We start from the raw sequence: 26,106 nt of genomic DNA, 5'->3' as shown, positions 1-26,106 counted from the left end.
CAATTTGTGTCTATTATATCTCTGAAAATATTTTATGTATTTTGACAAATATAGACAATAACTACCCAAGGATAGAAACAATAAATTCATGGTTTCCTAAATATGATTATATTTTTGATGAATCTTAGGTTCATCCTGAAGTGGCAAGAGAAATGAATTTATGGTTCCTGAAATTTTGTAATCACTTGTATCTAATTTTTTTATATAGTAATAATTAAATGAGAGATGACAAGAAACTGGGTGATTAAACAGTTTGATAAAAGGATGCATTAATAACACATAAGTTTTATTTCAAAGTTATTCTCTCACAGTACAAATCAATTTTAAACTGTAAGCTGAATTCTTTGAAGAATTAATCTTTGCTTTAAAGGAGCACTATAGATTGACACCAACGATTTCTTTTAATTCCATGTAGGAAGAACCTTTTGTAATGGTGTCTGAAAATGTCCTGGGTAAGCCGAAAAAATATCAAGGCTTCTCCATTGATGTTCTGGATGCCTTATCCAACTACCTGGGTTTTAACTATGAAATTTATGTTGCACCGGATCACAAGTATGGAAGCCCACAAGAAGATGGAACATGGAATGGCTTGGTAGGAGAACTAGTGTTTAAGGTAAGTATTTGTTTGTTTATCACATATCTAAATTTGACTATAACCCTTGAAAGTTAATTTCTTTTAAAATAAGTGTAAGGCAAGGCCTTACGTGGTAGTGTTGAATGCAAGTCTCAGCCTACACTATTTCATGAACTTTGTGGAAAGAAAACTTGATGACAATACAAACCTAAATTTCAAAATATGTCCTGAAAAATATTTAGGGCAAGGATTTACCTTTACCAAAGTTATACTCCAAACATATTATCACTGTTTGGTACATGATGAAGTCACAATGCCTCTTCCAAACATAATTCATGTCATTGTGTTCTTTTAAAACACAAGTTCAAGAAATAAATAAGGTTCTGATCACTTAAGAACTGATCATTTCATTTTTTGATCTAAATAAGATAAAGATACTCTTAACTTCTATTGTTCTCCTTGTTCTTACAAATCTCAGAGAAGTGTTTTAAATTTCCCCATTACTTTATCCCTGTTCCTATCAGTTTTTGCTTCCTTTTTGGAAGCTCTGTTATTAAAGTGCACCACATTTTTAAATATTATGCTTTCCTAATGAGTTGAATAGTCATATTTATGTCTATAAATTACTATTTGATTTCTGTGTATCTCATTTTTCCCTCTGTTCCTTCATTTCTGGCCTTCCTCTGGGTTAGCTGATTTTTTGTGTGTTTGATTTTATTTCCCATTTAGCTTCTTATTTGTATTTATTTGGTTTTTGTTTATTTGTCTGTGGTTAGTCTAGGATGGTAATGTGCATTCTTAACTTATCATACTTTATGTAGATTAAAATCATATCACTTCTCATTTAAAAAATAATAAATGTACAGCAATATAATTCCATTTATACTCACCATAGCCTTTGTGTTATTGTGGTTATATATTTATATTTAATGAACTCCAAAGTGAAATTTTATACTTTTTATTTAATCAATTGACTTTCAAAGGTGTAAAAGGAATGGAGACAGTGTCTAATATTTTAACTATTTTTCTACTATTTCTGGGGCAGCTTCTAACTGGTATCACTTACTTCAACGTGAAGAAATTCCCTTTAGAATGTCTTGTAGTCCAATCCTACAAGTGGCATATACTCTTTACATTAGGTTACCTTAAAATGTCTTTGTTTACCTTCATTTTTGAGTAATATTTTTAGCATATAACAAATTCTGAGTTGATAGGATTATTTTTGGTAGGTACTTAGTGTTTTCAAATATTTCAAATAGTGACACTGCTAATTTTGATTTATGTTTGACAAGAGCACTGAGTCTCAGAACACAGTCACTTATAATCAAATTATCTTTTTCTTTTTACTTTTTATTTTATACCTAAAATCAAGGCTGGTGATTTTAAAGCAAGAATAACTTTTTATTTCAAAAATCAAAGCAAAATTATCATTCAAAATAATTTTTCATACAATCATAAATGTTTTCATTATTATATCATAATAACATTGATACACAACCTGGTTAACATACATATATAATGTAGTTATTTATCAATGTTTACAACATAATATAAATAGTTTCAAGTTTATGACATGCTGATTTGATGTATAGATATATTGCAAATGATTACCACAATAAGTCTAGTTAACATTCATTACCATACATATTTTTTTAAATGTTCATGATTTTAAATATATCATTCTATTGTCTTTTGCCAAATGTTGTTTCTGATGAGAAGTTAGCCATCATTTGTACTTTGCTCCTTTTTTATATAGGGGTGGTCATCCCTGAGGTCTTATTTATTTTATTATGATATTTTACTCTCTGACCTTTAGTTTAGTTAATATATCTTGATGTGCTTTCAGGTTATTGATTGTTTCTTTGCCATCTCCAATTTCCATTAAGTTCATTCAGTAACTTTTTTATTCTAGACAACTAGAATTATTCTTATGCTTGTGTTGGTTAGGAGTCAACCAATGATTTGAGGGAAGCTTATACACAGATTATGGGGCTTCTTTCTCTGTGGCTCCCCCCGTTACGTGAGTCCCTTTTGATTTCTGAACAGTCTGTATGCCTCAAACACCATCCTCTGACACATCAAGCTAATAAGGTTCTGACTTTCTGCTTGAGCTCTAGCTACTTTCTATTGTCTAACTGAGGTGTGTTCTCAGTGAATGAGCTATGGAAAAAAGGAACTCACCCAAAGCAGTTACTGTCTTTAAAGGGTTGAAGAGCCTACAGTTTATGCCTATTTTTGACTGATACACAGCCTATTCAATTTGTGAGGTTTTTTTTTTTTTAATTTGACCCTGAATTTATCATTATTCTTTGTTGGGTTAACCCAATTAAAAAATATTCCCTTGTTGCCAGATCTGTAATTTTTTCTTCTTCTTTTTACATTGTGACTGTGTATTCTTTTATTGTTTTTTCATATGTAAACAATTTGATAATATTTTTACAGCAAGAATAATTATAGAAAGATAATTTAGTTTTTTTTTTACCATGATTATAATGCACTTTAAACATTATTGAACACATTTTTTTTTATCAGTTTTTACAAATTGTCATTAGCAATGTCATGTAATTTTGGGGGTTTTAAATACTAAATTTGGGAACATCTCAATCACTTTTTTTTTAAATCATCTATGAGCAGGGAGATTTAAAGCATTTCAAGTTTTCTTTTTTAAGATTAAAAAAAGGTAATTATGGTAAAATACATACAACATAAAATTTACCATCTTAACCACTTTTAAGTTTGTGGTTTAGTACTAAACTTTGTATCCCTGAAACTACAATTTCCCTTCACTGCTCTAAGTTGTTTCCAAGAGATGTAGAAGAGAAACAAACGAGAAGTGTTGAGGACAGTGGCAGGAAAAATAATAAAGCTGTTTTTCATATTCTTTAAATCTTGAAAAATAGTACCAGTTTATTTAATAAATGCTTTATATATGTAATTTTATTTGCAAAAGGTTAATATAAGCATTTTAATAGGAAAACAGGAATCATCAATCCTTACCCTCTTATTAAATCTATGACTCTTTACCTTATGTTCCTTACTATAAACATGAAACAAGCATCCTATCTTTGTATTTCTGAGGCGTCCTGCCTGAACTGAACCCAAATAAACAATTATATTAAAATATATATAAGGAAAAGGAAGAAACATTATACAAGTTTTTTTCTGTAGATAGTGTAGATAAAACTCTGTGAGAGTTATCTTAGTGGACAAGTAATAGTAAACTTCACTTACTATTAATAAATGCTAGTTAAAAGTTATAAGCATTAAAATTAGTCTGATGTTGCTGCTGTTTTTAATTTGGTGTGTGCTTGCTCCAATTAGTTAAATTTTTGAGACTTGCTTCCTCACCTATGAAATGAGGAGGACAAATATTTTAGTGGGAATATTTCATCCAACTATAACCTTTTAAAATCATTTTAAGGCTTGATTACATAAAAATCACACACGGCAATAGTATGATGTCCTTCATCAGTTCAGTCGCTCAGTAGTGTCCAACTCTTTGCAACCCCATGGACTGAAGCATACCAGGCTTCCCTGTCCATCGCTAACTCCCAGAGCTTGCTCAAACTCACATCCATCGAGTTGGTGATGCCATCCAACCGTCTCATTCTCTGTTGTCCCCTTCTCCTCCTGCTTTCCATATTTCCCAGCATGAGGGTCTTTTCCAGTGAGTCAGTTCTTCGCATCAGATGTTCTTCATAATAATTTATTTTTATCTGCATGGAAGAGCATATCATTATATGATAATGTAAAGATCAGCAGGGTCCTTTCACAAAGCAAAAATTCAGGTTTAAAAAAGCTGACTGACAAATGTGTGATTTTTTAGCTAGAAAAACTATAAATGTATTTACTTACTGCAATTAGAACTACTAACCTAATCTGTCAGATTATAGACTTTCAAGGGACTTGTGATCCATGCTGTTACTGTGTACTTTTACTTAGACCCCTCCCCCCGCCAAGTTTGCGGCCCCCCGGGCGGCTCAGAGAGTAAAGAAACTGCCTGCAATGCCGGAGACCTGGGTTCAATCTCTGGGTCGGGAAGACTCCCTGGAGGAGGAAATGGCAACCCACTCCAGTATTCTTGCCTGGAGAATCCCACAGACAGAGGAGCCTGGAGGGCTACAGTCCATGGGGTCGCAAAGAGTCGGACACAGCTGAGCAACTAACACTATTTCCTGCAATTAGATTTTTACTTTCTTCAAAAAGATATTTAGCCATTCTGACTAGGCTTTCAGAAGTACTTATTAAGCAGAAAGAGGAGACGCCTAAGAGTTTGTTGGGACAGGTGGCAAGATGGAAAGGAAATGAAGAGGGTGGTAGAGGAAGAGAACATGTTCTTGTGGAGAGGACGGCCAGCATTACAGGTGACTGCTGTAATGTTACATGGGAGGTTCACAGCATTCTCTTTAACTGTCTTCTGTCACCAATAGAGAAGTATGCTCTAATTTTAAGCAACTGAAAAATGTCAGTTCAAATATACAAACAGTCATGCAGTAAAAATATCATAAAGTAATTTAGATTATTCAAGACTCATCATATTAAAATTTTATCTGGCTTATACACACATCATATTAAAATTTTATCAGGTTTATTTACCGCTGTAGAGCAAAATATCACTATTGAATTGGCATAGTAATGTATGACCGAGGTCCAGAAAAGTGAGCTTATTATTGCTATATATTTTTTACTAGTGTAGACATTTTTCATGGATCTAAGTATGTTTTAAGTAACAGTAAATACTGCCATTTAATACCTCTATACATGAAATAAGACATGAAATTAACAAGGTTGTCTGCCTTCCTAAGGAGAAACAAAAATTAAAAGAATGTTTTCTAGAGTCTTTGTCACGATGATTATGGAAAAATACATTTAAAATGATCCAGAGAGGGAACATGGGAAATTTCTGAGTTCATATGATTGTTCGACATTGATTTCCAAGGCTGCCACTGAGACATCAGGTTGGGATGATCTCGTATTAAAGGGACTTTCCACTATAACTGGATGTCAAGAATCATGTATATACATAATCAGGTATGGACGTAATTCTTGAACTGGAAAATACCACCAGAGAGAGCAAGGAATTGAACTACAAAGAAAGCTGAGTGCCAAAGAATTGATGCTTTTGAACTGTGATGTTGGAGAAGACTCTTGAGTGCAAGGAGATCCAACCAGTCCATCCTAAAGGAGATCAGTCGTGGGTGTTCATTGGGAGGACTGATACTGAAGCTGAAACTCCAATACTTTGGCCACCTCATGCAAAGAGCTGACTCTTCGCATTGGAAAAGATCCTGATGCTGGGAGGGATTTAGGGCAGGAGGAGAAGGGGACGACAGAGGATGAGATGGTTAGATGGCATCACTGAGTCAATGGACATGGGTTTCGGTGAACTCTGGGAGTTGGTGATTGACAGGGAGGCCTAGCATGCTGCGGTTCATGTGGTCACAGAGTCAGACATGACTGAGTGACTGAACCGAACTGAACATATAGAATTGATTTAAAAACTGACAGTGTAGCAAAGTCTCCTCCATTCCTTATCTGCGTCACTACTTTTATAACTTTCTGCAATTAATATGCTCTTAAAATTTATGAGAACACAGATCTGGCCAAAAGATGTTTCAATGTGAAATAGATAAATTAGAGATATGTTCTGTTCAGTATAGGAGAAATTGTTATGAGTGAGTTAATGTGGCTGATAAATTATTTTCTCTGATGTAAAAGAACAAAAGTGAGAAGAACACAGAGACCTTGATACTATAGAAAATAGCAAGTATATCAAGTTTAGGATGGAAGTACAAAAAATTAAGAAAACAATGAAGGAGGACTGAGTTCTTTTTTTGGATAGTATTTTTAAAGTCTAATGAATCAATATATTGTATAATGGCAACCCACTCCAGTGTTCTTGCCTGGAGAATCTCAGGGATGGGGGAGCCTGGTGGGCTGCCGTTTGTGGGGTCACACAAAGTCGGACACGACTGAAGTGACTTAGCAGCAGTAACAGCAGCAAGGTAATGATGACTCAATCCAGAAGAAATATTTTACACCTGAAACATTATGGTCACAGGTTGTTCAACAGAGATTGAATTTGAATATATACATTTTGTACAAAGATATAATTTGGTAAGCAAAAAAAGACTTTTAAGCATGCCTTTATTTTATATTTGGATAAAAATGTTGTGAAGGTCATGTGGAATATAAATATAGTTCAAAGATGACATGATATAAATATCACCATCTGTTTGAGAAAAGTGGGGTTCAAATCACTATAATATTTAGATTCTAATGGGTACATGTTAAAGAATGATCTTGACAACTTTATTTTACATTATCAGCATTTACAACACAACTCAAATAAGTCAGGAAGATAGAAAACACTCTTGGAATTTCAAAGAGAAGAGATTTAATCACAGGGATTGATCACAAAGTCATGGGAAGGAATGAAAACACAAAAGAGAAGGTGTAAAATGCAAGTATCAGGAGCTGGTAATGCTCCAGTTGATTGTGTGTCTCCCAAAGAGGTACCCCTCAACCAGGGCTGGAATTGCCAACACGATGCTGCCTAAGCAGTGAAGATGAAAACATCCATAATCAAAGTTGAGATATCCTGGGTGAACTCGGCAAGGAAATTTAGGGAGATAAAAGAAAACTTAAAATGTTCAAGGAAGTATATCATGACGTGGGGTATGGAACCAGATAAAATTTTGGAAAAAGGAATCAGGATATGAATATGAGGTTGAAAAACACATAAAGTCTAAGTGAAGATGTGAGAAGAACTAGGAGAATGGAAAGAGGTTACCAGAGACTGAAACATAGAAGTTCCAGGGATGGAATGTATTAACAGAAGCTGACCCTGTGGGTCACAGTAGGAATATTACAGGAGACGAAAGGAGCTTGAGTTTAAAATGGCCCCCAGTTGGGCAAGATAGGGAGAGACAAATGGGTGAAGCGCAGGGGACCTTTAGGGCCGTGAAACGATTCTATATGGTACTCAATGGTGCATACATGACACCATGCATTTATCACAACCCATGAAAGAGTGAACCCTGATATAAACTGTAGATTTTAGTTAATAATAATGTATCAGTATTGGCTCGTCAACTGCTACAAATGTACCTTACTGATGAAAGATGTTAATAAAAATTATATTGGGGAATGCAGGAGTGGCAAACCAGAGAAAGATATATGGGAACTTTTTGTATTTTATGCTCAATTTTTCTGCAAAAATTTTTTTTGAAAAAAAAATGGCCCCAAATGATTATTGTAAGGGGCATCTATGTTGATACTGAAATTTGCTAGAAAGTTGCATGAGAAGAAAATATTGTGAAGTCTGTCTGGTAGAGATGATAAGACAAGTCCCCCTCAGAAGCACACAGGTAACTGGCAAAATAAAACGAAAGGAAAGTAGCATGCATCTCACTAATGAAGAACAGAAATCAGGTTCCCACATGTCTAAAAAAATCGGCAAAATTTCTGGGCCTCTAGTATACCATGAAAGTGACAGAAGTGAATTCTCACTCTGTTGAAACTCAAAATAAGCATATATTTCTGCTCAAGTCACCCACAGCTCTCCATCTTTTTCTGTACTCTCCCTATGTTCATCCCCATCCACACTTCTCTGATCCTGCACGTGGCTACTGCTATAGAAGGCCATGAACTTGGCAGACTGAATTCTCTTCAGTGTCATACTAGCTAATGTCATCAACAGAGCCTTCACTGATTCTCCATTGTCCTTTAATTTATTAGGTATTGATTTTTTTAAAATTTCGTCTCCACAGTTGCTGTTTCAAACATTTTCCATATTTTCAAGTCTCTCCTCCTAGTCCTACTTTCCATTACTGACACTTCTTATTTCTAGTTGTTAAAGCGCATGGTTTACTCAAAGACTGTGAATCCAGTGTGAGTCCTTGTTTTCTTACTCTTTAACCTCAGCATCCTTCTACCTCTTCTCTAATCCTTGGTGGCAACACAGACTTTGGATTGAAACAGACATTAGTTGTGAACACTGGGAACACAGTTACCAGCCTTGTAAGCCTCACAGAGTTTTTAACCTCTTTGAATTGCAGTCTCCACATTGGCAAGATAAAACTATTGTGCATATTAGCATAGCAAATGAATTCAGAAATTCTTTTCAGGGAAGACAAACAGGTTTCATCTTATCTGCTGACTCTGATAGATGGGTGAAATCTTCATCAGGTTTCATAGTTTAAAGAAAAAATATATATATATAGTAAGTTCAACATATATTTTGAATGTGGACTAGTAGAATTTGCTGATAGACTATATAGGAAAGAGCAAAGAGAAAGAGCAAAGTCAATGATATCTTCTTATTCAAAAGCTTTATTTCTTATCTTTTTAGCTACAGCAGCAGTAAAAGGCTTCATCTGTTCCCATTTTCCCACCACTTTCCACTCTTAACTGCCCTCAGTATATTTTGAACACAGCAGCCAGAGTGATCTAGTCACTCCTCTGCTGAAAGCCATTTGATAGCCTTTTAATCCCAAGAGTAAACACTGTCCTTAAAATTACTCTGCTCAGTGAACTTTCTTTGAAATCCCATCTCTTCCTCCCTCACCACACTCCAGGCCCACAGACTTCCTTGCTCTTCCTCACACTTGCTGAACTTGACTTTTTGTACTTCTATCCCATCTTTCTAGATTACTCTTCCCCGGGTATCTTTCTCTCCACCTCTTTTTCCCAGTCTCTGCTAAAAAGATGTTAGAGAGGCCTTCATAGCCACCCTGTAAACAACTACTATCTATTCCCTTGTTTTGTGTTCTTAACACATACTCCCATCTTACTATATCTTCTTGTTCATCTATCTTCCACTACTAAAATGTCACCTTATTTGAGGCAACTATTTTGTACATTTGGTTTACTGCTGAAAGTTAGTATCTAGAAAGATGTGACAAAAAAGAATGAATAGCAGTCAAGGGACATTTTAAGACATACATTAGATAATAACACTTCTGTGAACTTGTTCAATGACATCTCATGGTTCATTAATAAAGTCAACCAGCCTCGCAAAGCCTGCTAAGTTTGGCCTTATTTAAAAGAAGTTTCTATCTTTATTACCAGGTTAAACTTTGGGCTTTTGTTCCTATCACTTTAAGCTTGTTGTCCATTGACTATATAGCTTGTTATATTTGGTCACAACCAAATTGAATTGAGACTGGACTGTTTACTGGCATAGGGAAAACTAAGGAAGGAAATACTTGGGGGAGGGTGGGGAGTGTGGGATCAAGAGTAACATTTTGGAAAGAGTAATAGTAACTAACACTGTACAGTAGCCAGATGCTATTCCAAAGCTTTATGAGTACTGACTCCTTAAATCCTCCTAACAATTCTATGAAATAGATACAACTTTTGTTCCTATTACATAGATGAAATTCTATGCACCTTGTCTGAGGTCACATAGCATCAGTACAAGAGCTTAAGATATTTGACTTCAGAGCCCAACCCCTTAACCACTGTGGATATGCCCTTGGAGTTATCCAAACAGAAAATGAAATAAGTATTTGATACATGCATCTAGAGTTCCACAGGACTCTGGGGTGATCAGATACATCTGAGGCTAATCAGCATAGAGTGAAATTTAAATTGCCTCTCTATCTTTCTTTACTTTCCTTTTATGTCTTTAGTTTCCATCACATCTTTTCTTCCCAACTGCTTATAAACTGATTCAGGAGTTCTTTATCTTAAAAATAACCTTTCTGGTTTTTTCTCAGCTAGATTAACTAGATGTTGTTGGTTGCAAATGGCAATCCAGTTGAAGTGAAAAGATAATTTAATATTTCACAGCCATGCAGGGATGAGATCTAGGCTCATGTCCTCAGACCTTGAAAGCGCTGTCTCTATATCTCAGTTCGCTTTCCATTGTGTTGTCCCAGTCCTCAGGTACGCTCTCCTTCTCAGGCTGCAAAGTGACTTCAGCAGGTCCAGACATAAGTTTCATCTTCCCTTCCATCCCACTATGAACATAGAGTCTTTCTCACCATCAAAACCTCAGTTTTACACACAATTCTAGCACTGAGATGGCTGGGGGGAAGCAGTGCTCAGTACTCAGATGAAGCAAGGGAAAATGTTGACTCCCCAAGAAAGCAGCCAAGTTGTTATCAGAGCATGGAAAAGATGGATACCAGAAAGAAAAAAATAAAAGGTATCTTTCAGAAACATAAAAATAATCGAATAAGTGACATGGAAACTATCAATTGTTACACGTATGCTGCTGCTGCTGCTAAGTCACTTCAGTCGTGCCCAGCTCTGTACAACCCCATAGACAGCAGCCCAACAGGCTCCCCCGTCCCTGGGATTCTCCAGGCAAGAATACTGGAGTGGGTTGCCATTTCCTTCTCCAATGCATGAAAGTGAAAAGTGAAAGGAAGTCGCTCAGTTGTGACTGACTCTTCGTGACACCATGGACTGCAGCCTACCAGGCTCCTCTGTCCATGGGATTTTCCAGGCAAGAGTACTAGAGTGGAGTGCCATCACCTTCTCCATGTTCAGTTCAGTGCAGTTGCTCAGTTGTGTCTGACTCTTTGCGACCCCAAAAATTGCAGCACGCCAGGCCTCCCTGTCCATCACCAACTCCCGGAGTTCACTCAGACTCACATCCATCGAGTTAGTGATCATCCAACCATCTCATCCTCTGTCGTCCCCTTCTTCTCCTGCCCCCAATCCCTCCCAGCACCAGAGTCTTTTCCAATGAGTCAACTCTTTGCATGAGGTGGCCAAAGTACTGGAGTTTCAGCTTTAGCATCATTCATTCCAGAGAAATCCCAGGGCTGATCTCCTTCAGAATGGGCTGGTTAGATCTCCTTGCAGTCCAAGGGACTCTCAAGAGTCTTCTCCAACACCACAATTCAAAAGCATCAATTCTTCGGCACTCAGCCTTCTTCACAGTCCAACTCTCACATCCATACATGACCACAGGAAAAACCATAACCTTGACTACACGGACCTTAGTCAGCAAAGTAATGTCTCTGCTTTTGAATATACTATCTAGGTTGCTCATAACTTTTCTTCCAAGGAGTAAGCATCTTTTAATTTTATGGCTGCAATCACCATCTGCAGTGATTTTGGAGCCCCCCAAAATAAAATCTGACACTGTTTCCACTGTTTCCCCATCTATTTCCCATGAAGTGATGGGACCGGATGCTGTGATCTTCGTTTTCTGAATGTTGAGCTTTGAGCCACCTTTTTCACTCTCCTCTTTCACTTTCACCAAGAGGCTTTTTAGTTCCTCTTCACTTTCTGCCATAAGGGTGGTGTCATCTGCATATCTGAGGTTATTGATATATCTCCCGACAATCTTGATTCCAGCTTGTGTTTCTTCCAGTCCAGCGTTTCTCATGATGTACTCTGCATAGAAGTTAAATAAGCAGGGTGACAATATACAGCCTTAACATACACCTTTTCCTATTTGGAACCAGTCTGTTGTTCCATGTCCAGTTCTAACTGTTGCTTCCTGACCTGCATACAGATTTCTCAAGAGGCAGGACAGGTGGTCTGGTATTCCCATCTCTTTCAGAATTTTCCACAGTTTCTTGTGATCCACACGGTCAAAGGCTTCGGCATAGTCAATAAAGCAGAAATAGATGTTTTTCTGGAACTCTCTTGCCTTTTCCATGATCCAGCAGATGTTTGCAATTTGATCTGTGGTTCCTCTGCCTTTTCTAAAACTAGCTTGAACATCAGGAAGTTCATGGTTAATGCATTGCTGAAGCCTGGCTTGGAGAATTTTGAGCATTACTTTACTAGCATGTGAGATGAGTGCAATTGTGCGGTAGTTTGAGCATTCTTTGGCATTGCCTTTCTTTGGGATTGGAGTGAAAACTGACCTTTTCCAGTCCTGTGGCCACTGCTGAGTTTTCCAAATTTGTTGGAATATTGAGTGCAGCACTTTCACAGCATCATCTTTCAGGATTTGAAATAGCTCTGTTGGTTACTATGAGTGAAATGACACAGAACATACAAGACACACAAGAGACAGACAGGACACCACTCTGGCCAGAGGAACAGAACTGGGCAAACTAATTGCCGTTTCTTATTATAAAGCCCCCCTTAGGCAGAATTCCAGACTGTAAGAATAAGCCTTTTCAATACAGTGCAGGTGCATACATGTTATCGTACAGCAAAGGGGAGTGAAATCTCTGTCTACTGCAGAGTCTGCACAAAGCCCTCATCTCCCTCTTATCTCAAGAAGGGAATGCTCCCTCGTTTGCAAGGGACCATTAAACTCAAGGCTGTATCCAGACTCTTTGGCAGAACGCCTCGTATGCAAGGACGCTCAGCCTGAGCAGAGAGACCCGTTTGCAGGCACATCTCTGCTACCCTATTAACCCTTCAAGCTCAACTGGAATTCCATCACCTCCACTAGCTTTGTTCGTAGTGATGCTTTCTAAGGCCCACTTGACTTCACATTTCAGGATGTCTGGCTCTAGATTAGTGATCACACCATCGTGATTATCCGGGTCATGAAGATCTTTTCTGTACAAGTCTTCTGTGTATTCCTGGTGGACTGCAGCCCACCAGGATCCTCTGTCCATAAGATTTTCCAGGCAAGGATACTGGAGTGGGTTGCCATTTCCTTCTCCAGGGGATCTTCCCAACCCAGGGATCAAACCCAGGTCTCCTGCACTGCAGGCAGATCCTTTACCAACTGAGCTACAAGGGAAGCCCTTCTCTGTGTTACACATATACAGAAATTTAAATTATCAATAAGTCAAAACCAATAATGACTAAATTACAAATGATAGGCTGGAAAATATTTGCAAAATTATGATGCATTGTTATCCTCACTACTTCACTGCTACACTAAAAGTGTAAAATCTGTAAGAAAATACTTAGATCCTCATAAATAAAGCTATAAAAGATATGAACTAGAATTTGAAAAGAAGAAACTGATAGATGATAGAAATCTAAAAGGAAGTCTAATGTAGTAGAGTAGGCAATTAATAAAAAGGTAATAGATTAAATATGAATTTTTAGTATTTTTATAAGGAAAGAGCTAAAACTCTGGGTTATGTAACTTGAAACTCTTTTATATGCTATGTTTTGTAATAAAAAATAGAATATCATTGGAGTTAGAGCCACATATTTCAGTCACTGATATACTTGATGCAGTGACAAGACAGGTGCCATAGAAAATGGAAAAAAAACAAAACATGGTTTAAAATTGACCAAAGAATAATTATTAGCACTTATGTAGAGCTTACTATTGCCAAATCAATTGAACAAACTTTGCATGTATTAGCATTCCGTACTCACAGCAACCTTTTGAGGTAGGCATTCCTATTATACCAGTAGTGTGGATGATGATACAGAGAGCTAAAATGACTTGCCCATGGTCACTTAGCCAAGCTGTGGAGAATTCATGACTCAAACCCAGGCATTCTAGTCTAAGTTTGGTTTAAAAGCATTTTAATAAACCAAGTCACAGACAGTGAGGAAGATCATACTCAGAAACAACTCAGCACAGGTTGTGTGTATGTGGTTTTGTTTTTTTTTTCTTTTTAGATGTGCAAATGCAAAGAATGTTCAGATGGAGTTTGGTTGGATATAGTTGAAGATCAAAAATAAGATTACATAGAAAAGGATTTGGGGAGTGACTAAAAACATTTGCATGTCTAAACATCTCAGAAAAATCTCACTTTTTTCTCAAAAACCTGGCTTCATCTTTTCCTTTTTTTTTTTTTTTTTAAGAAAAAGTAAAGCTCCTTAGAAAGGTATACGTTATTTTCTGCAGACTATGTCTCATTTTCCTACATTTTATCACACTCCATGTAGGTCGCATTCAGCTTCCATCTGCTTTGGCTGTCCTCACTCACTTCATCTTCCTATAATTTCAACCTCAGCTAAACTCATGCTTTGATCATAAGGATTTCAAACCATTCCCATTTTTGATAATTCAGTCTTCTCAGTACACAGTTTTCACTTCTTTTCAAATGACCCTTTGGAAAAAAAAATATATATATATATATTAATATATACAGAGAGAGATTGACTGACCTTTTCCTTTTATTTCCATAGTCCCTATTTTGGAGACCAGAGAGCTGAAGTTATATTTATTTTGTATGCCAAGCAGAATGCCCTATATTCATCATTTCATTCCCCTCATGTTTTTGAATGCATGGTATGTTCTGGGCACTGTGCCTAGCATCATGGACACAAAGGAATGGAAGACATTGTTCCTGCCTTCAAAGATCTCATGGTGTACACAGAAGACAAATGTATAAATAAATCATTAAAACACAGTGCAATCAGTGCCATAGGGTAACACATACGGGGTGCCATGGTAACCCAGGGGTAGAGTAGCAGTCGCTCTGGGGAGTTGAAAAGATACACATAAGAAAAGAAAAGTGAGCTAGATTTTGAAGATGAGTAGGAGTTTGAGGGCAACAATAGGGTTAATTATAAAAATGTGCTTGCCATGCTAAAGAGTTTGGACCATATCATTTAGCCAGTGAAAATTATGAAAGGCTTTTACATAAGAGAAAAGTAGGGTTTAATTTATGTTTAAGAAAGATAACTCAGGCTAAGGCCAAGGATGCATTCAAGTGAAGAAGGGAAAAGACAAATGTCTTTTTCAACAATCTAGAGAGGAACTAAAGATGTCTAAACTAAAACAACAGCAATAGCTCCCAAAAGTGATTTTGAGAAAGCAATCAATATTCCAAGAAAAACTGACTTGAACTTGATAAATTCGAGGAGAAGAGAAAGGAGGTGTTGAGACTTGGTGAGAAATTTAGCAGAGGAACATGAGCAGACGGACACTCAATGACAGAAATAGGGAATACAGAAGGAGACCAGATTGGAAAAGGGCAGCGGAGATACAGAGCTTGACTGTAGACATTTTGATTTTAGGATGACTGAAGGAGATCCAAATGGAATTGTCTAGGAAAGATAAGTAAATGCATCTGGAACCCATATGAATGATGCCTAGGGCAAAAAAGTTTAAGAAGTATAGGCCTTTTTCTCACCTCCATTATAAAAACTAAATTGGGAGTATTGAATTAGCATGAAGATGGTGCACAAAGTGATTATTTAAGGTCCTAAGGTACTTGAGCTTGGATAAAGGAAGACAGTTATAATTGTTTTGCTACAAAAAAAAAAAAAAAAAAAACACTGAAGGAAAGAGGGAGCTCACTCAGGAGGAGAGTTTAGAGAACCCGAGAATGTGGTGAGTTGCCCCCTTTCCCAAGGGAGTTGTGGAGCCATCAGGAAGGCTTCAGGCATAAAGATAAGCCCATAGTTGGATTGTCTATGTCACAGTACAAGTTGTGGGGAGCACAATGGTTAACGCCACTCTCATCTCCATTCTTTACGAAGTCAGGATTGAGACGGCTCCTTCAATCTGGAGAAGACAGAGGTGGTTAGCTAGGACAAAGGGCAGAAGCTGAAGAAGCCACCCCCTGGATCAGGAGAATGCAGTGGGAGGGGAACTATGTTTGTGGATGAAGAAGGTTCTCCATTGGGTGCCTGAAGATCATTACATATGTCCCATGGTTCATGCACACACACACAAATCCATATGTATATCCATTCTCTCTTCCCATGACTACAAACCAGCCTTGAAAATATCTGTACCCACCAATGAAACTTCCCTCACCAAAGAACTTCTCCCTCCACACAAACCTACCCCATGACAATGCTTATGAACCTTGTGAAATGAAACGGTAGCTTTGGGGACCTTCCTGTGTGGTCCAGAGGCTAAGAATCCACCTTGCAATGTGGGAGATGTGGGTTTGATCCTTGGTCTGGGAATTAGGATCCCAAATGCCGCAGGGCAACTAAGCCTATGTGCCACAAGTAGAGAATTTGTGAACCACTACAGAAGATCCTCCATGACAAACAAAGATCCTGCACAACTCAACTGAAACCTGATAGAGCCAAATAAATCAATATTAAAAAAAGAAAGAAAAGGTAGCTGTGCAAAGTGAACCAGAATAAAATGTGTAAAGATAAAAGAAGTTCTTACAGAGACTTTAAATTTAGATAATAACTAAGATTTTAATTTTCAAATTATATTGAATAAGTATTAATGGACTTATTGAATATCCCAGAGTATGTCGGCTATTGTCAGGCAAGAAGTTGAAAAAGTACATGTGGTCTTAAGAGTGCATGTTTGTATGTCTGAACAGTAAATGTTCAAAAATAATCCAATATATATATACACATAGGATGGAGTGGAATCACAGATGTGGGAAATCACATAAGCTGAATGTATGTAAGTAAAAGAGGAAAAAAAAGGCCCAAAATATTTTTTGTTAATAAAGAAAGATTTTAACACTGATGAAGGAGAAGGATGAAAAGAAATCTGTGAGAGGAAGTAAATTATGTAGATGCAAATGACTTAGTGAATGGTTGTAGAAGCAATTTTCTAAATTTGCAGGTGATATTTAATTGGCAGACATTGCAAACAGTAAGGAGCAATTCAATCAGATAAAGGACCTGAATCATTAAGTACTTGGTCTAATAGATGGCAAGCACGGATAAGTGGTGAATAATCAGTCTTGAATCAGAGCTAAAGAATAGAGAATGAGTATTTGCTAAAGGGAATGATGCTGTCCAGGAATGGCTTTAAGGTTTCAAGAGAACTTGCAGGCAAGGACAAACAAAAATTCAGTAAAATATGTGTAGAACTAAAAAAACTTGGTGGGTTATAAGATATAAATTTGGAGAAGGCAATGGCACCCCACTCCAGTACTCTTGCCTGGAAAATCCCATGGACGGAGGAGCCTGGTAGGTTGCAGTCCATGAGGTCGCTAAGAGTCAGACATCACTGAGCGACTTCACTTTCACTTTTCACTTCCATGCATTGGAGAAGGAAATGGCAACCCACTCCAGTGTTCTTGCCTGGAGAATCCCAGGGACAGAAGCCTGGCAGGAGGCCGTCTATGGGGTCGTACAGAGTTGGACACGACTGAAGCAACTTAGCAGCAACAGCAGCAGCAGGATATAAATTAGCAGACTACTGCATCAGTCAAAGGCAAGGTGATATAAAGACTGGTGCTATGATGAGAAAGTCTCATAAATTGAGGAAATATAAATCCTAAAGTCTACTGTTGGCTATTGAAATGCCATCTATTGCCAAGATTTTCATCTATCTCTGGTCGTGGTTTAGGGATAAAATTAATGAGTAAGGTAACTTCCATGTATAGGAGAGTGCAGCTTTGGGTGCGACCATTTTAACTTTTAAAGAGCATTTTACCCATGAAGTTCTGTATGATTCTATGAACATAATCTTAGGGAATTATGTTTAGATTGATCAGTAATTTTTATTTAGGATGCTCATTCTATAAAATAATAGCCTATGTTAGTCTGGAAATTATAAATACAGAGGAATATACTATAAATGAAAGAAGATAATAATTTATACGGTCTATGAAGGTAAGCCATGCAACAGAGAATACACTTTCTCCACTTTTTGCAATGCTGAGAATTTTAACTGCTAAACAAAAATTTTAACTTCAGTACTGAATAAAAATTAAAAAATATCTTTTATACAATTTTGAAGCCATATTTGGAGTCTTTAAACAGTCACTCATGTGAATATACCAACCACATTTGAGGAAATTGTTTTAAATTTGCATACTAATATCAGAAAGAATATGTCAAAGTAGAGCCCTGTCTTGAAAGATATTTCTGGGTTTCTTTTTGACTACATTTGGTTACTTCGGATTTCATTTAATGCCACACAGAATTACTTGGAGAACAGCCATTATAGGTTCACTTCTCATAGAGACAAACTGTTTCTGGGAGCTAGTTCTTTCTCATTTAGAAAGAACTTACATTTCCCCACTACAGAGCTCTTAAAACATCTTTAAAGAGCAGTCTTAAGTGATTTCTAGAATGATTGAAAAGTTTACAGTAATGAAAATTAAAATTCATTCAGTTTTGGTCATTATCCTTGGTTTGCATTTTACTGAAATGTGGATTTACAGTTTCAGCATTTCAGGTAGAGATTGCTTCTATATGCTCTGTTCACAAACAGCCTTAAGACGACTTCTCAGAAAGTTTTGAAAAAAAAGTCTCTCTACATGATTAAAAAAAGTCTTCTTTGAAGATGGTAGCATTCCTCTTGAGAACTGCAGAAATGCTAGTATTTTTAAATCTCTTTTAATGCTGCAGGATAATGCCTGAAACACAGCAATTTATAAATAACTAACTTGTAGCTTGCTTCCTATTTGGCATTCGGTAAGAATTTATTGGGACCTAACGTGTAGCTGGCATTGTGGGGAACACATAAACTATAGAACACAGAGTTCTTGTTTTCTCAGAGCTAAGTCGCCTGGTAAGAATTAGAAGGGGGAGAGAGATCCAACACATATCCAACACTTTTCTTACTGTCTGTGCTTCGACTTCTGATAAAGTCATCCAGTCTCAAGGATTTATTTATAAGTAGACAAATTTTAAATTTGTTTCTTCATCCCAGACATCCCACCGGAATTACAGGCTTACAGTTCTTAGTGCATGCCTCCGTGCCCAGTTGCTCAGTCGTGTCTGACACTGCCACCCCATGGACCGTAGCCTGCCAGGCTCTTTTGTCTATGAAATTCTTCAGGCAAGATTACTGGAGCGGGTGGTCATTTCCTCCTTTAGGAAATCTTCTCAACTCAGGGACTGAACCCTTGTCTCTATGTCTCCTGCATTAGCAGATGGGTTATTTACCACCGCACCACATGGGAACTCCCACATTTCTTAGTAATACTGAGCATTTCCTCTTAATGTCTAATGGACACCACAAAGGTAACATGTTCAAAACTGAATTCCTGATTTCACCACCACCCAACATGCCCACAGCCTTCCCTGTCATAGTGTATGGTTGTCATAGTGTATGTAAGCAAAATTCCAATATCCAAAATCTTTGAGTTATCCTTGACTTCTCTTTCCTCCATTATACCTCATACTCTGCATCAACAATTTTCTCTGGCCATAAATCTATAGTAAGTCCTATATGATCATTTCTTACTACTCCACTAATACCCACTGGTGCAAACCATTATTTCATCTCTTTAGGGCTACTTCCATAGCCTCTTAACTATCTACCAGTCTACAGCTTTTTCCTTCTGTAATCCATCTTCAATACAGCAGTCAAAATGAGTCTTTTTTCCCTAATGTCAATCAGATCATACCACACTCTCCCTAAAAGCCTCCAAAGGTTTTCTACCTTATTAGGGAGAAGTGGGTATTCAAATTCTTATAATTGCCCACAGTGCCTTCTTGCTCATTCATACACATGTACATGCTCCATCATGTCTGTTCATCTCTTCCTCCTCGTTACTTCCCCAAAGTGGGCATTGCCTCAGGGCAGATCAGAATTTGAAAAATAAGAGTAAGGATTTAAAACCACACACATGAAAAAGAAAAAAAAATAGAGCAATGAATAATTTCTGGGTAAGTGATTAGTAGAAAGAGATAATACAGAAACCATAACAGCAAAAATTTATCAGCGACTGGTCAGTTCTGCCAGTTGCTCACCTATAAGCTTTGGCAAGCTACTCACTTTCTCTGAACCTCAGATGTCCTCTGTACAAGGAGGATTGTGATTCCCCTGTACAGGGTTGTACAGATAGTGTATGTGGAAGTTCACCCCACCTATGTGAGCTGAAAACATGAGCATCTGGACTACTAAGGTCCGAAGACCTGGCTGATAGCTTGATACGGAAAAAACGTGCAAAGTCAATGACTTCTTCATAGTAACAGAGCCCTCTTCAAGTCGTAGACAGCCTTGAAATCTGTTTCTTTTCTTTCACAATTTAGGGTTTTATAAAAATACTTGTTTCTCTCACCACTCAGCAAAGAGCAAGTCAACAAACTTGCTTTGGAATTCTACTGTGAGCAAAGCAGTGTGAAGAAATATTTAGGGAGACAGAACACTATGAAATAAAAGCTCTTAGCTTGAGAACTTTATAATTGAGAAGATTAAAATAGGGATAAGTACTACATAAGAGAATACGGAAAATAGAGAAATGAGGGATAAAGCTCCAAGTGAGGGAAAATGTCATGAACTCAGGTAAAAATGCTACACACACACATAGGTACACATAGATAAATAGATAATATAGAGAGACTAGTGAAAGCTAAACTATTTCTAGGGGGACTTGAAAATTATATAATTATGTGAAATGCATGATAGAGGCAGGGGTTTGAAGAAAGAGCTATAAGGGATGTGTGTGGCTTCTGGGAAGAGGCTTAGAAATAAGATTAATGACAACATGAAACTAAATTAATAATACTGCTTTGTCACAGTGGTGGTGTCAGAGACAAAACATCTATTGAAATAATGAAAAATATTAATTTTTAGAATTAGTGTGGTAAGTTCCAATAAACAGTTTTCAATTGAATATAATCCAAATTGCAAGATCAAATTCTGTTGCTTATAAGAAGCAAGAAACAGGAAACGTTCTAAAAATTCTTCAAGGGAAAATGATTAAATTATCAGAGTACCATCATAATCATAATCTTATTGAGTTCTGACCATCTGTAATTTATGTGCTGAAAATTCAAAGGTGACAAAAATAGTTGTTGCTTTAAACACTGTGCAGACTTTAGAAAGACTAAATAGCTCTCTGTGTGTGTTTGTGTGTGTTATTCAAAGATATCATATAATATTATGTAAAGTTTGATCAAATATTGGAAAAAATATGTAGATATATATATGTATATATATGTGTGTGTGTGTATATATATATATATATATATATAATGGAAAAGAATCTAAAAGTACATGGATCAATCTCAAAACAATGGTAATCTATGTGAAGGTGTGGGAAACACATTGTCCTTAAGTATTTATTTCCCTCCTGTCTCAGAAACATAGCTCCTGAATTAGAGCCAAATACAGACTACCCACAGTATACATTTCTTTGCTTCTCTCCTGATCTAGTGTGGTCATGTGACTATGTTCTAATCAATGAGAATTAAAAAGAAGTTTCAAGAAAAGCTTCTGGGTATGTTTTTAAAGAGAGGATTTTTGTTCTTATTCTGATCTTGTTTTCTTCCTTGTTGGAATGTCAGTAGAATGGCTGTAGATTAAAGAGTCATCTTAAAGCATGAGTTGGAACATTTGTGTTGAGCAGCAGAACGAGAGAATCTAAGTCTGATTTCTAAAACTAGAAGCTTTATCAGCCTGGGACTGTCAGCCATGGAACTTGGTTTATATTGACATTTAAGTCAGTGATATTTTGAGCATTCCTTTCACTTATAAGAAGTAAATAGACTGGTTTTATATAATTTAAAAATGAAAATGTATTTGTATACTGTCTTTATAGTATAATTCCCCAGTGGCTCAAACGGTAAAGAATCTGCCTGTGATATAGGAGACCTAGGTTCAGTCCCTTGGTTGGGGAGATCCCCTGGAGGAGAGCATAGCTACTCACTCCAGTATTCTTACCTGGGAAATCCCATGGACAGAGGAGCCTGGTGGGCTACAGTCCATGGAGTCACAAAGAGTTGGACATGACTGAGCGACTAACACTTTCACTTTCACTTTTTTCTCTAGTTTGCTGTTTTAAGTTTACTTATTTTTCATCCTAGTTTTGCTTTTCTATGTTTTATAGATGGCAGTCTTACTCCAGTGCTGAAATACATGTTTTTCTATTTTTTTTTCTTTACCTTGGCCTATCTTCCATGTTGAGCTAAATGGACTCATATGATTTAACTTACCTGACAAATTTACACATTTCTTTGGAAATTCAAGTTAGAAATTATCTTTTCTCATATTTTTAACAGTTAAAATCTGGGAAATGTTTAACTTACAAATAAGTATCAAATTCCAAAGGAGCTGACAGTGGAGTCCCAAGTGAAGTTGCAAGTCTACGGATGAGAAGAGAGAGGAAGAAAGGCATGAGTGACTTCATAAGAAAGAAGAAAAGAAAGCAGAGAACTTGCAAGAAGCAGAGCTAAGATAACTTTCAGAAAGAGAAAGTTTAATACCACGTGTTAATGTGCAGAAAACAAATCTGAAACTTGGTAATCCACAACACTGGCCGAGGGAAAGGGACTTAAAAGAAAGTGCACCAGGACAGTACCCTCAGGAAAGCTTTACTTCTGGAGCAGCAGGAGTGAAGAGGGAAGATATGTGCTCCTTGAAGTCATGGTAGTGAAGGTAGAAGGCCGTGAAAGAGCAAAATTAAGAATTCTGTAAAAAAATAAACAGAAACAATACATACCACCCCCCTGCCACCCACCCACAAAATCCTCCATTAAAAAAAGCACATGTTACTGCACTGAGAGAAGGGAGTGCTATTGAACAAGGAATCTTGTCTGCAAGTTATACAGGAATAGAAAAATAATTAGACAAGTTCTATTCAGAGCTACTCTAAGAAGAAAAGAAAGTATGTCAATGTATTTTTAAAGCTGGTTAACATTTTCCTCACTTAAGACAACCATAGAGCAAAATAAAATTGTAACATAACACTTCAAACTGAAGTTAATGCCTCAAACAGCCATTTGAAATGTTTTAAAAAGAAAATCTAACAGAATCATAAATTCAAAAGCTAATCATGGAAATGGTCAAATGACAAAGAAATCCAACAAATCTCAGGATATATTTTGAAAAACAAAAGACAAAAAGTATAGGACATGAATTACAAATTGCTCAAAGGAGATTAAATTAAATTACAGTAAAGAATAATAAAGAAAATTAAAATTTAAAAAGCAAAAGGTTCAGAGTGAAAGAAACAAAATGAAAAATGGGCCAAAAATATAACACATGTATTTGAAGTCTCTAAAGAAGCAAAACACACAATGATACAATTAATGTTTAAATCTATAATCTAAGGTAACTTCTGGAAAATGAAAGAAATGTACTTAATATTCCTAGAAAGACTGACTCAGGACAATAAACTCTGAATTATAGCTTAGTAAAAATTATTAAATGTAAAAGACAAAGGAAAAAATCCTCAATGCAAAAGGATCAAACTGTTTTTAATGGTAAAAAGTTAAATCACTATCAGACTTCTCAAGAGCTACACACAAAGCAAGCCAGCACTAGAGAAGCACTATCAAGAATTTTTTTTTAAGTGCTAGCCAGAGATCCTATATCCATTCAAGATCTCCATTATGTCTACAGAGAAAACAGTTTCAAACAAACACGTGCTAAGAGAAAAGTGGACACATGAGCCCCTTGAAATGAAACTAGCAGAGTATGAGCTTCTTTTGACCAAGAAATAACAAGAGAAAGTAAAATGACTAATCATGATCATTTAGTACATTTAACTGTAAAACTGATACTAAAACAAGATTAGAAACATGGGTTAAATGATAATATGAAATCATCATTTGTTGTAAAAGTGAAATGATGGTTTTATTAAACACTGGGAGAAAAAGAAGGAAAGAAAGGGGAAAATAGAATATCATTATTAACTATAGTGTAAGTATAAGTCACCTATTTTATTTAAAACTTAGACAAAAAAGGTTAAGCGGGAAAGAAAAGTAGTAAAGGCACTATAAAAGGTATAAATATAAAGTTAACCACTATAACGAAAGTACAGACCTTTTTAAAAGCTAAATAAAAAACATCAAAAACACATTACAGAGAAAAACACAGTAAATATAACAAAATTCAAACAGTAAATAACATAAACAATGAAATATTAATACATTTTTGTATATATATCAAACATAACACCCTGATTATACACTATTTTCTCAAGCAAACATGAAATAACAAAAATCAGTAATAGATTAGGTCTCATGGAAAACACCATCAAGTTCCATTAAGGAAGATATATCACAAATAACTTTCTCTGATCCAAATACAATAAAACTAGAAAAAAAAATACTTAAAAAATCTTTTCATCTGAAATTAACGAAGTCTTCTATTAAACAACTCTTGAAGAGAAAGGAAAAATACAAATATATATTACAGACTTTTTTCAAGTAGTGGTAATGAAAACACTACAGGACATCCCTGGTGATCCAGTGCTTAAGAATCTACACGCCAAAGCAGGGGACACAGGTTTGACCCCTGATTCAGGAAGATCCCACCTGTCTGACAACAACTAAGGCCTTTCGTCATAACTCCTGAAACTCACATGCCTAGGGCTGGTGCTCCGCAACAAGAGAAGCCACCGCGATGAGAAGCATGCACAGCACAACTAGAGAAAGCCTGCATGCAGCAACGAAGACAGAGCAGCAAAAATAAATAATCAATTAGTTAGAAATAAATCAGTACATATCTGAATCTATAGGAATTATTTATAGTCTTAAAAATCTGTATCAATAAAAATGAAAAAATGGAAATAAATATATTTAATTCCATCTTCAAAAGCTAACAAATTACAAAAATAAATAAAATTTTAAAAAATACCTAAAGCTGATTCATCTTTATATATGGCAGAAACCAACAAACATTGTAAAGCAATTATCCTCCAATTAAAAATAAATGTTTTAAAAAGCTAAAAAGTGTGCAACAAATTTTAACAGAAGATATAAGGAAGATAAAAGGAGAAAGTAATAAGGCAAATAAATTTTCAAGCAAATTAAATTAATAAATTAAATCTTGGTTCTTAGAAAATATCAGCAAAAGAGACAACATAATAGTAAAACCAGTCAAATAAAAGAGAACTTAGACCAATGTATATGAAAGTTTGGAGAAGGCAATAGCACCCCACTCCAGTACCTTTGCCTGGAAAATCCCATGAGCGGAGGAGCCTGGTAGGCTGCAGTCCATGAGGTCGCTAAGAGTCGGACACAACTGAGCAAATTCAATTTCACTTTTCACTTTCATGCATTGGAGAAGGAAATGGCAACCCACTCCAGCGTTCTTGCCTGGAGAATCCCAGGGATGAGGGAGCCTGGTGGGAGGCCATCTATGGGGTCGCACAGAGTCGGACACAACTGAAGTGACTTAGCAGTAGCAGCAGCATACGAAAGTTATCAAGGAATTATCTCACACGAGAGGACCTTGCCTAGAGTGTTTCACAGGTGAACTCAACCAGTTCTTTAGAGAATAGATCCTCCACTGCTGCTCCAGATTAAGGGAGACTAAGAGACACAACTACTAAATACAAGACATGATTCTGAACTAAATTGCTAATATGGGACAGTATTGGGACCAGTGACAAAGTTGTAATATGAACTGCAGATTAAAGTATGGTATCAATGTTAAATTTCCTCAATTTGTGGTTCTATCTGTAGAATATCACTGTTATTTTAAAGTAATATATATGGTTGTGCTCTAAAAGAGAAAAAATAGACTTGAATAGACTAGAATTAATAGAAAAATATAGTGTTCTTAGATCCAAAGACTGGTAAAATATTTTTGACCAAAGTAAATTAGGTTATCTTTGAGTCCATTCAAAATTCCAAAGTGACTTTATGAATTTATGAGAGTGATTTAAAATACATTGGAAGATATATTTACATAGTTTTAACTTTAAAAAATCTGAAGGTGAAAACAATGGAGAGCAAGAAATTCATGAACTGTAGATATTGACAATATTGACATAAAGATTAAAAAATTAAAATTGTATGAAACTGGACCAGTAGAAAAGAAGTCCCAGAACATATGTATGTGTGTGTGTGTGTGT

At 36.3% G+C, this 26,106-nt stretch overlaps 1 protein-coding gene across 3 annotated transcripts in view; it reads left to right on the top strand.

The window, feature by feature from the left end:
* GRID2 (glutamate ionotropic receptor delta type subunit 2) overlaps positions 1 to 26,106 on the top strand; it is a 1,666,133-nt gene that overhangs the window by 1,269,226 nt on the left and 370,801 nt on the right. For all 3 annotated transcript variants that reach the window (XM_069593668.1, XM_069593665.1, XM_069593666.1), the window contains one exon: positions 416 to 613. In XM_069593668.1, the coding sequence (XP_069449769.1) occupies positions 416 to 613 (198 nt within the window). The remainder of the gene's footprint in view (positions 1 to 415; positions 614 to 26,106) is intronic.

This window comes from Ovis canadensis, chromosome 6, assembly GCF_042477335.2.
Source record: "Ovis canadensis isolate MfBH-ARS-UI-01 breed Bighorn chromosome 6, ARS-UI_OviCan_v2, whole genome shotgun sequence".
Taxonomy (NCBI): domain Eukaryota; kingdom Metazoa; phylum Chordata; class Mammalia; order Artiodactyla; family Bovidae; genus Ovis; species Ovis canadensis.
The sequence above is the reverse complement of the archived record's forward strand: the minus strand, read 5'-3'. Positions and strand labels throughout refer to the sequence as shown.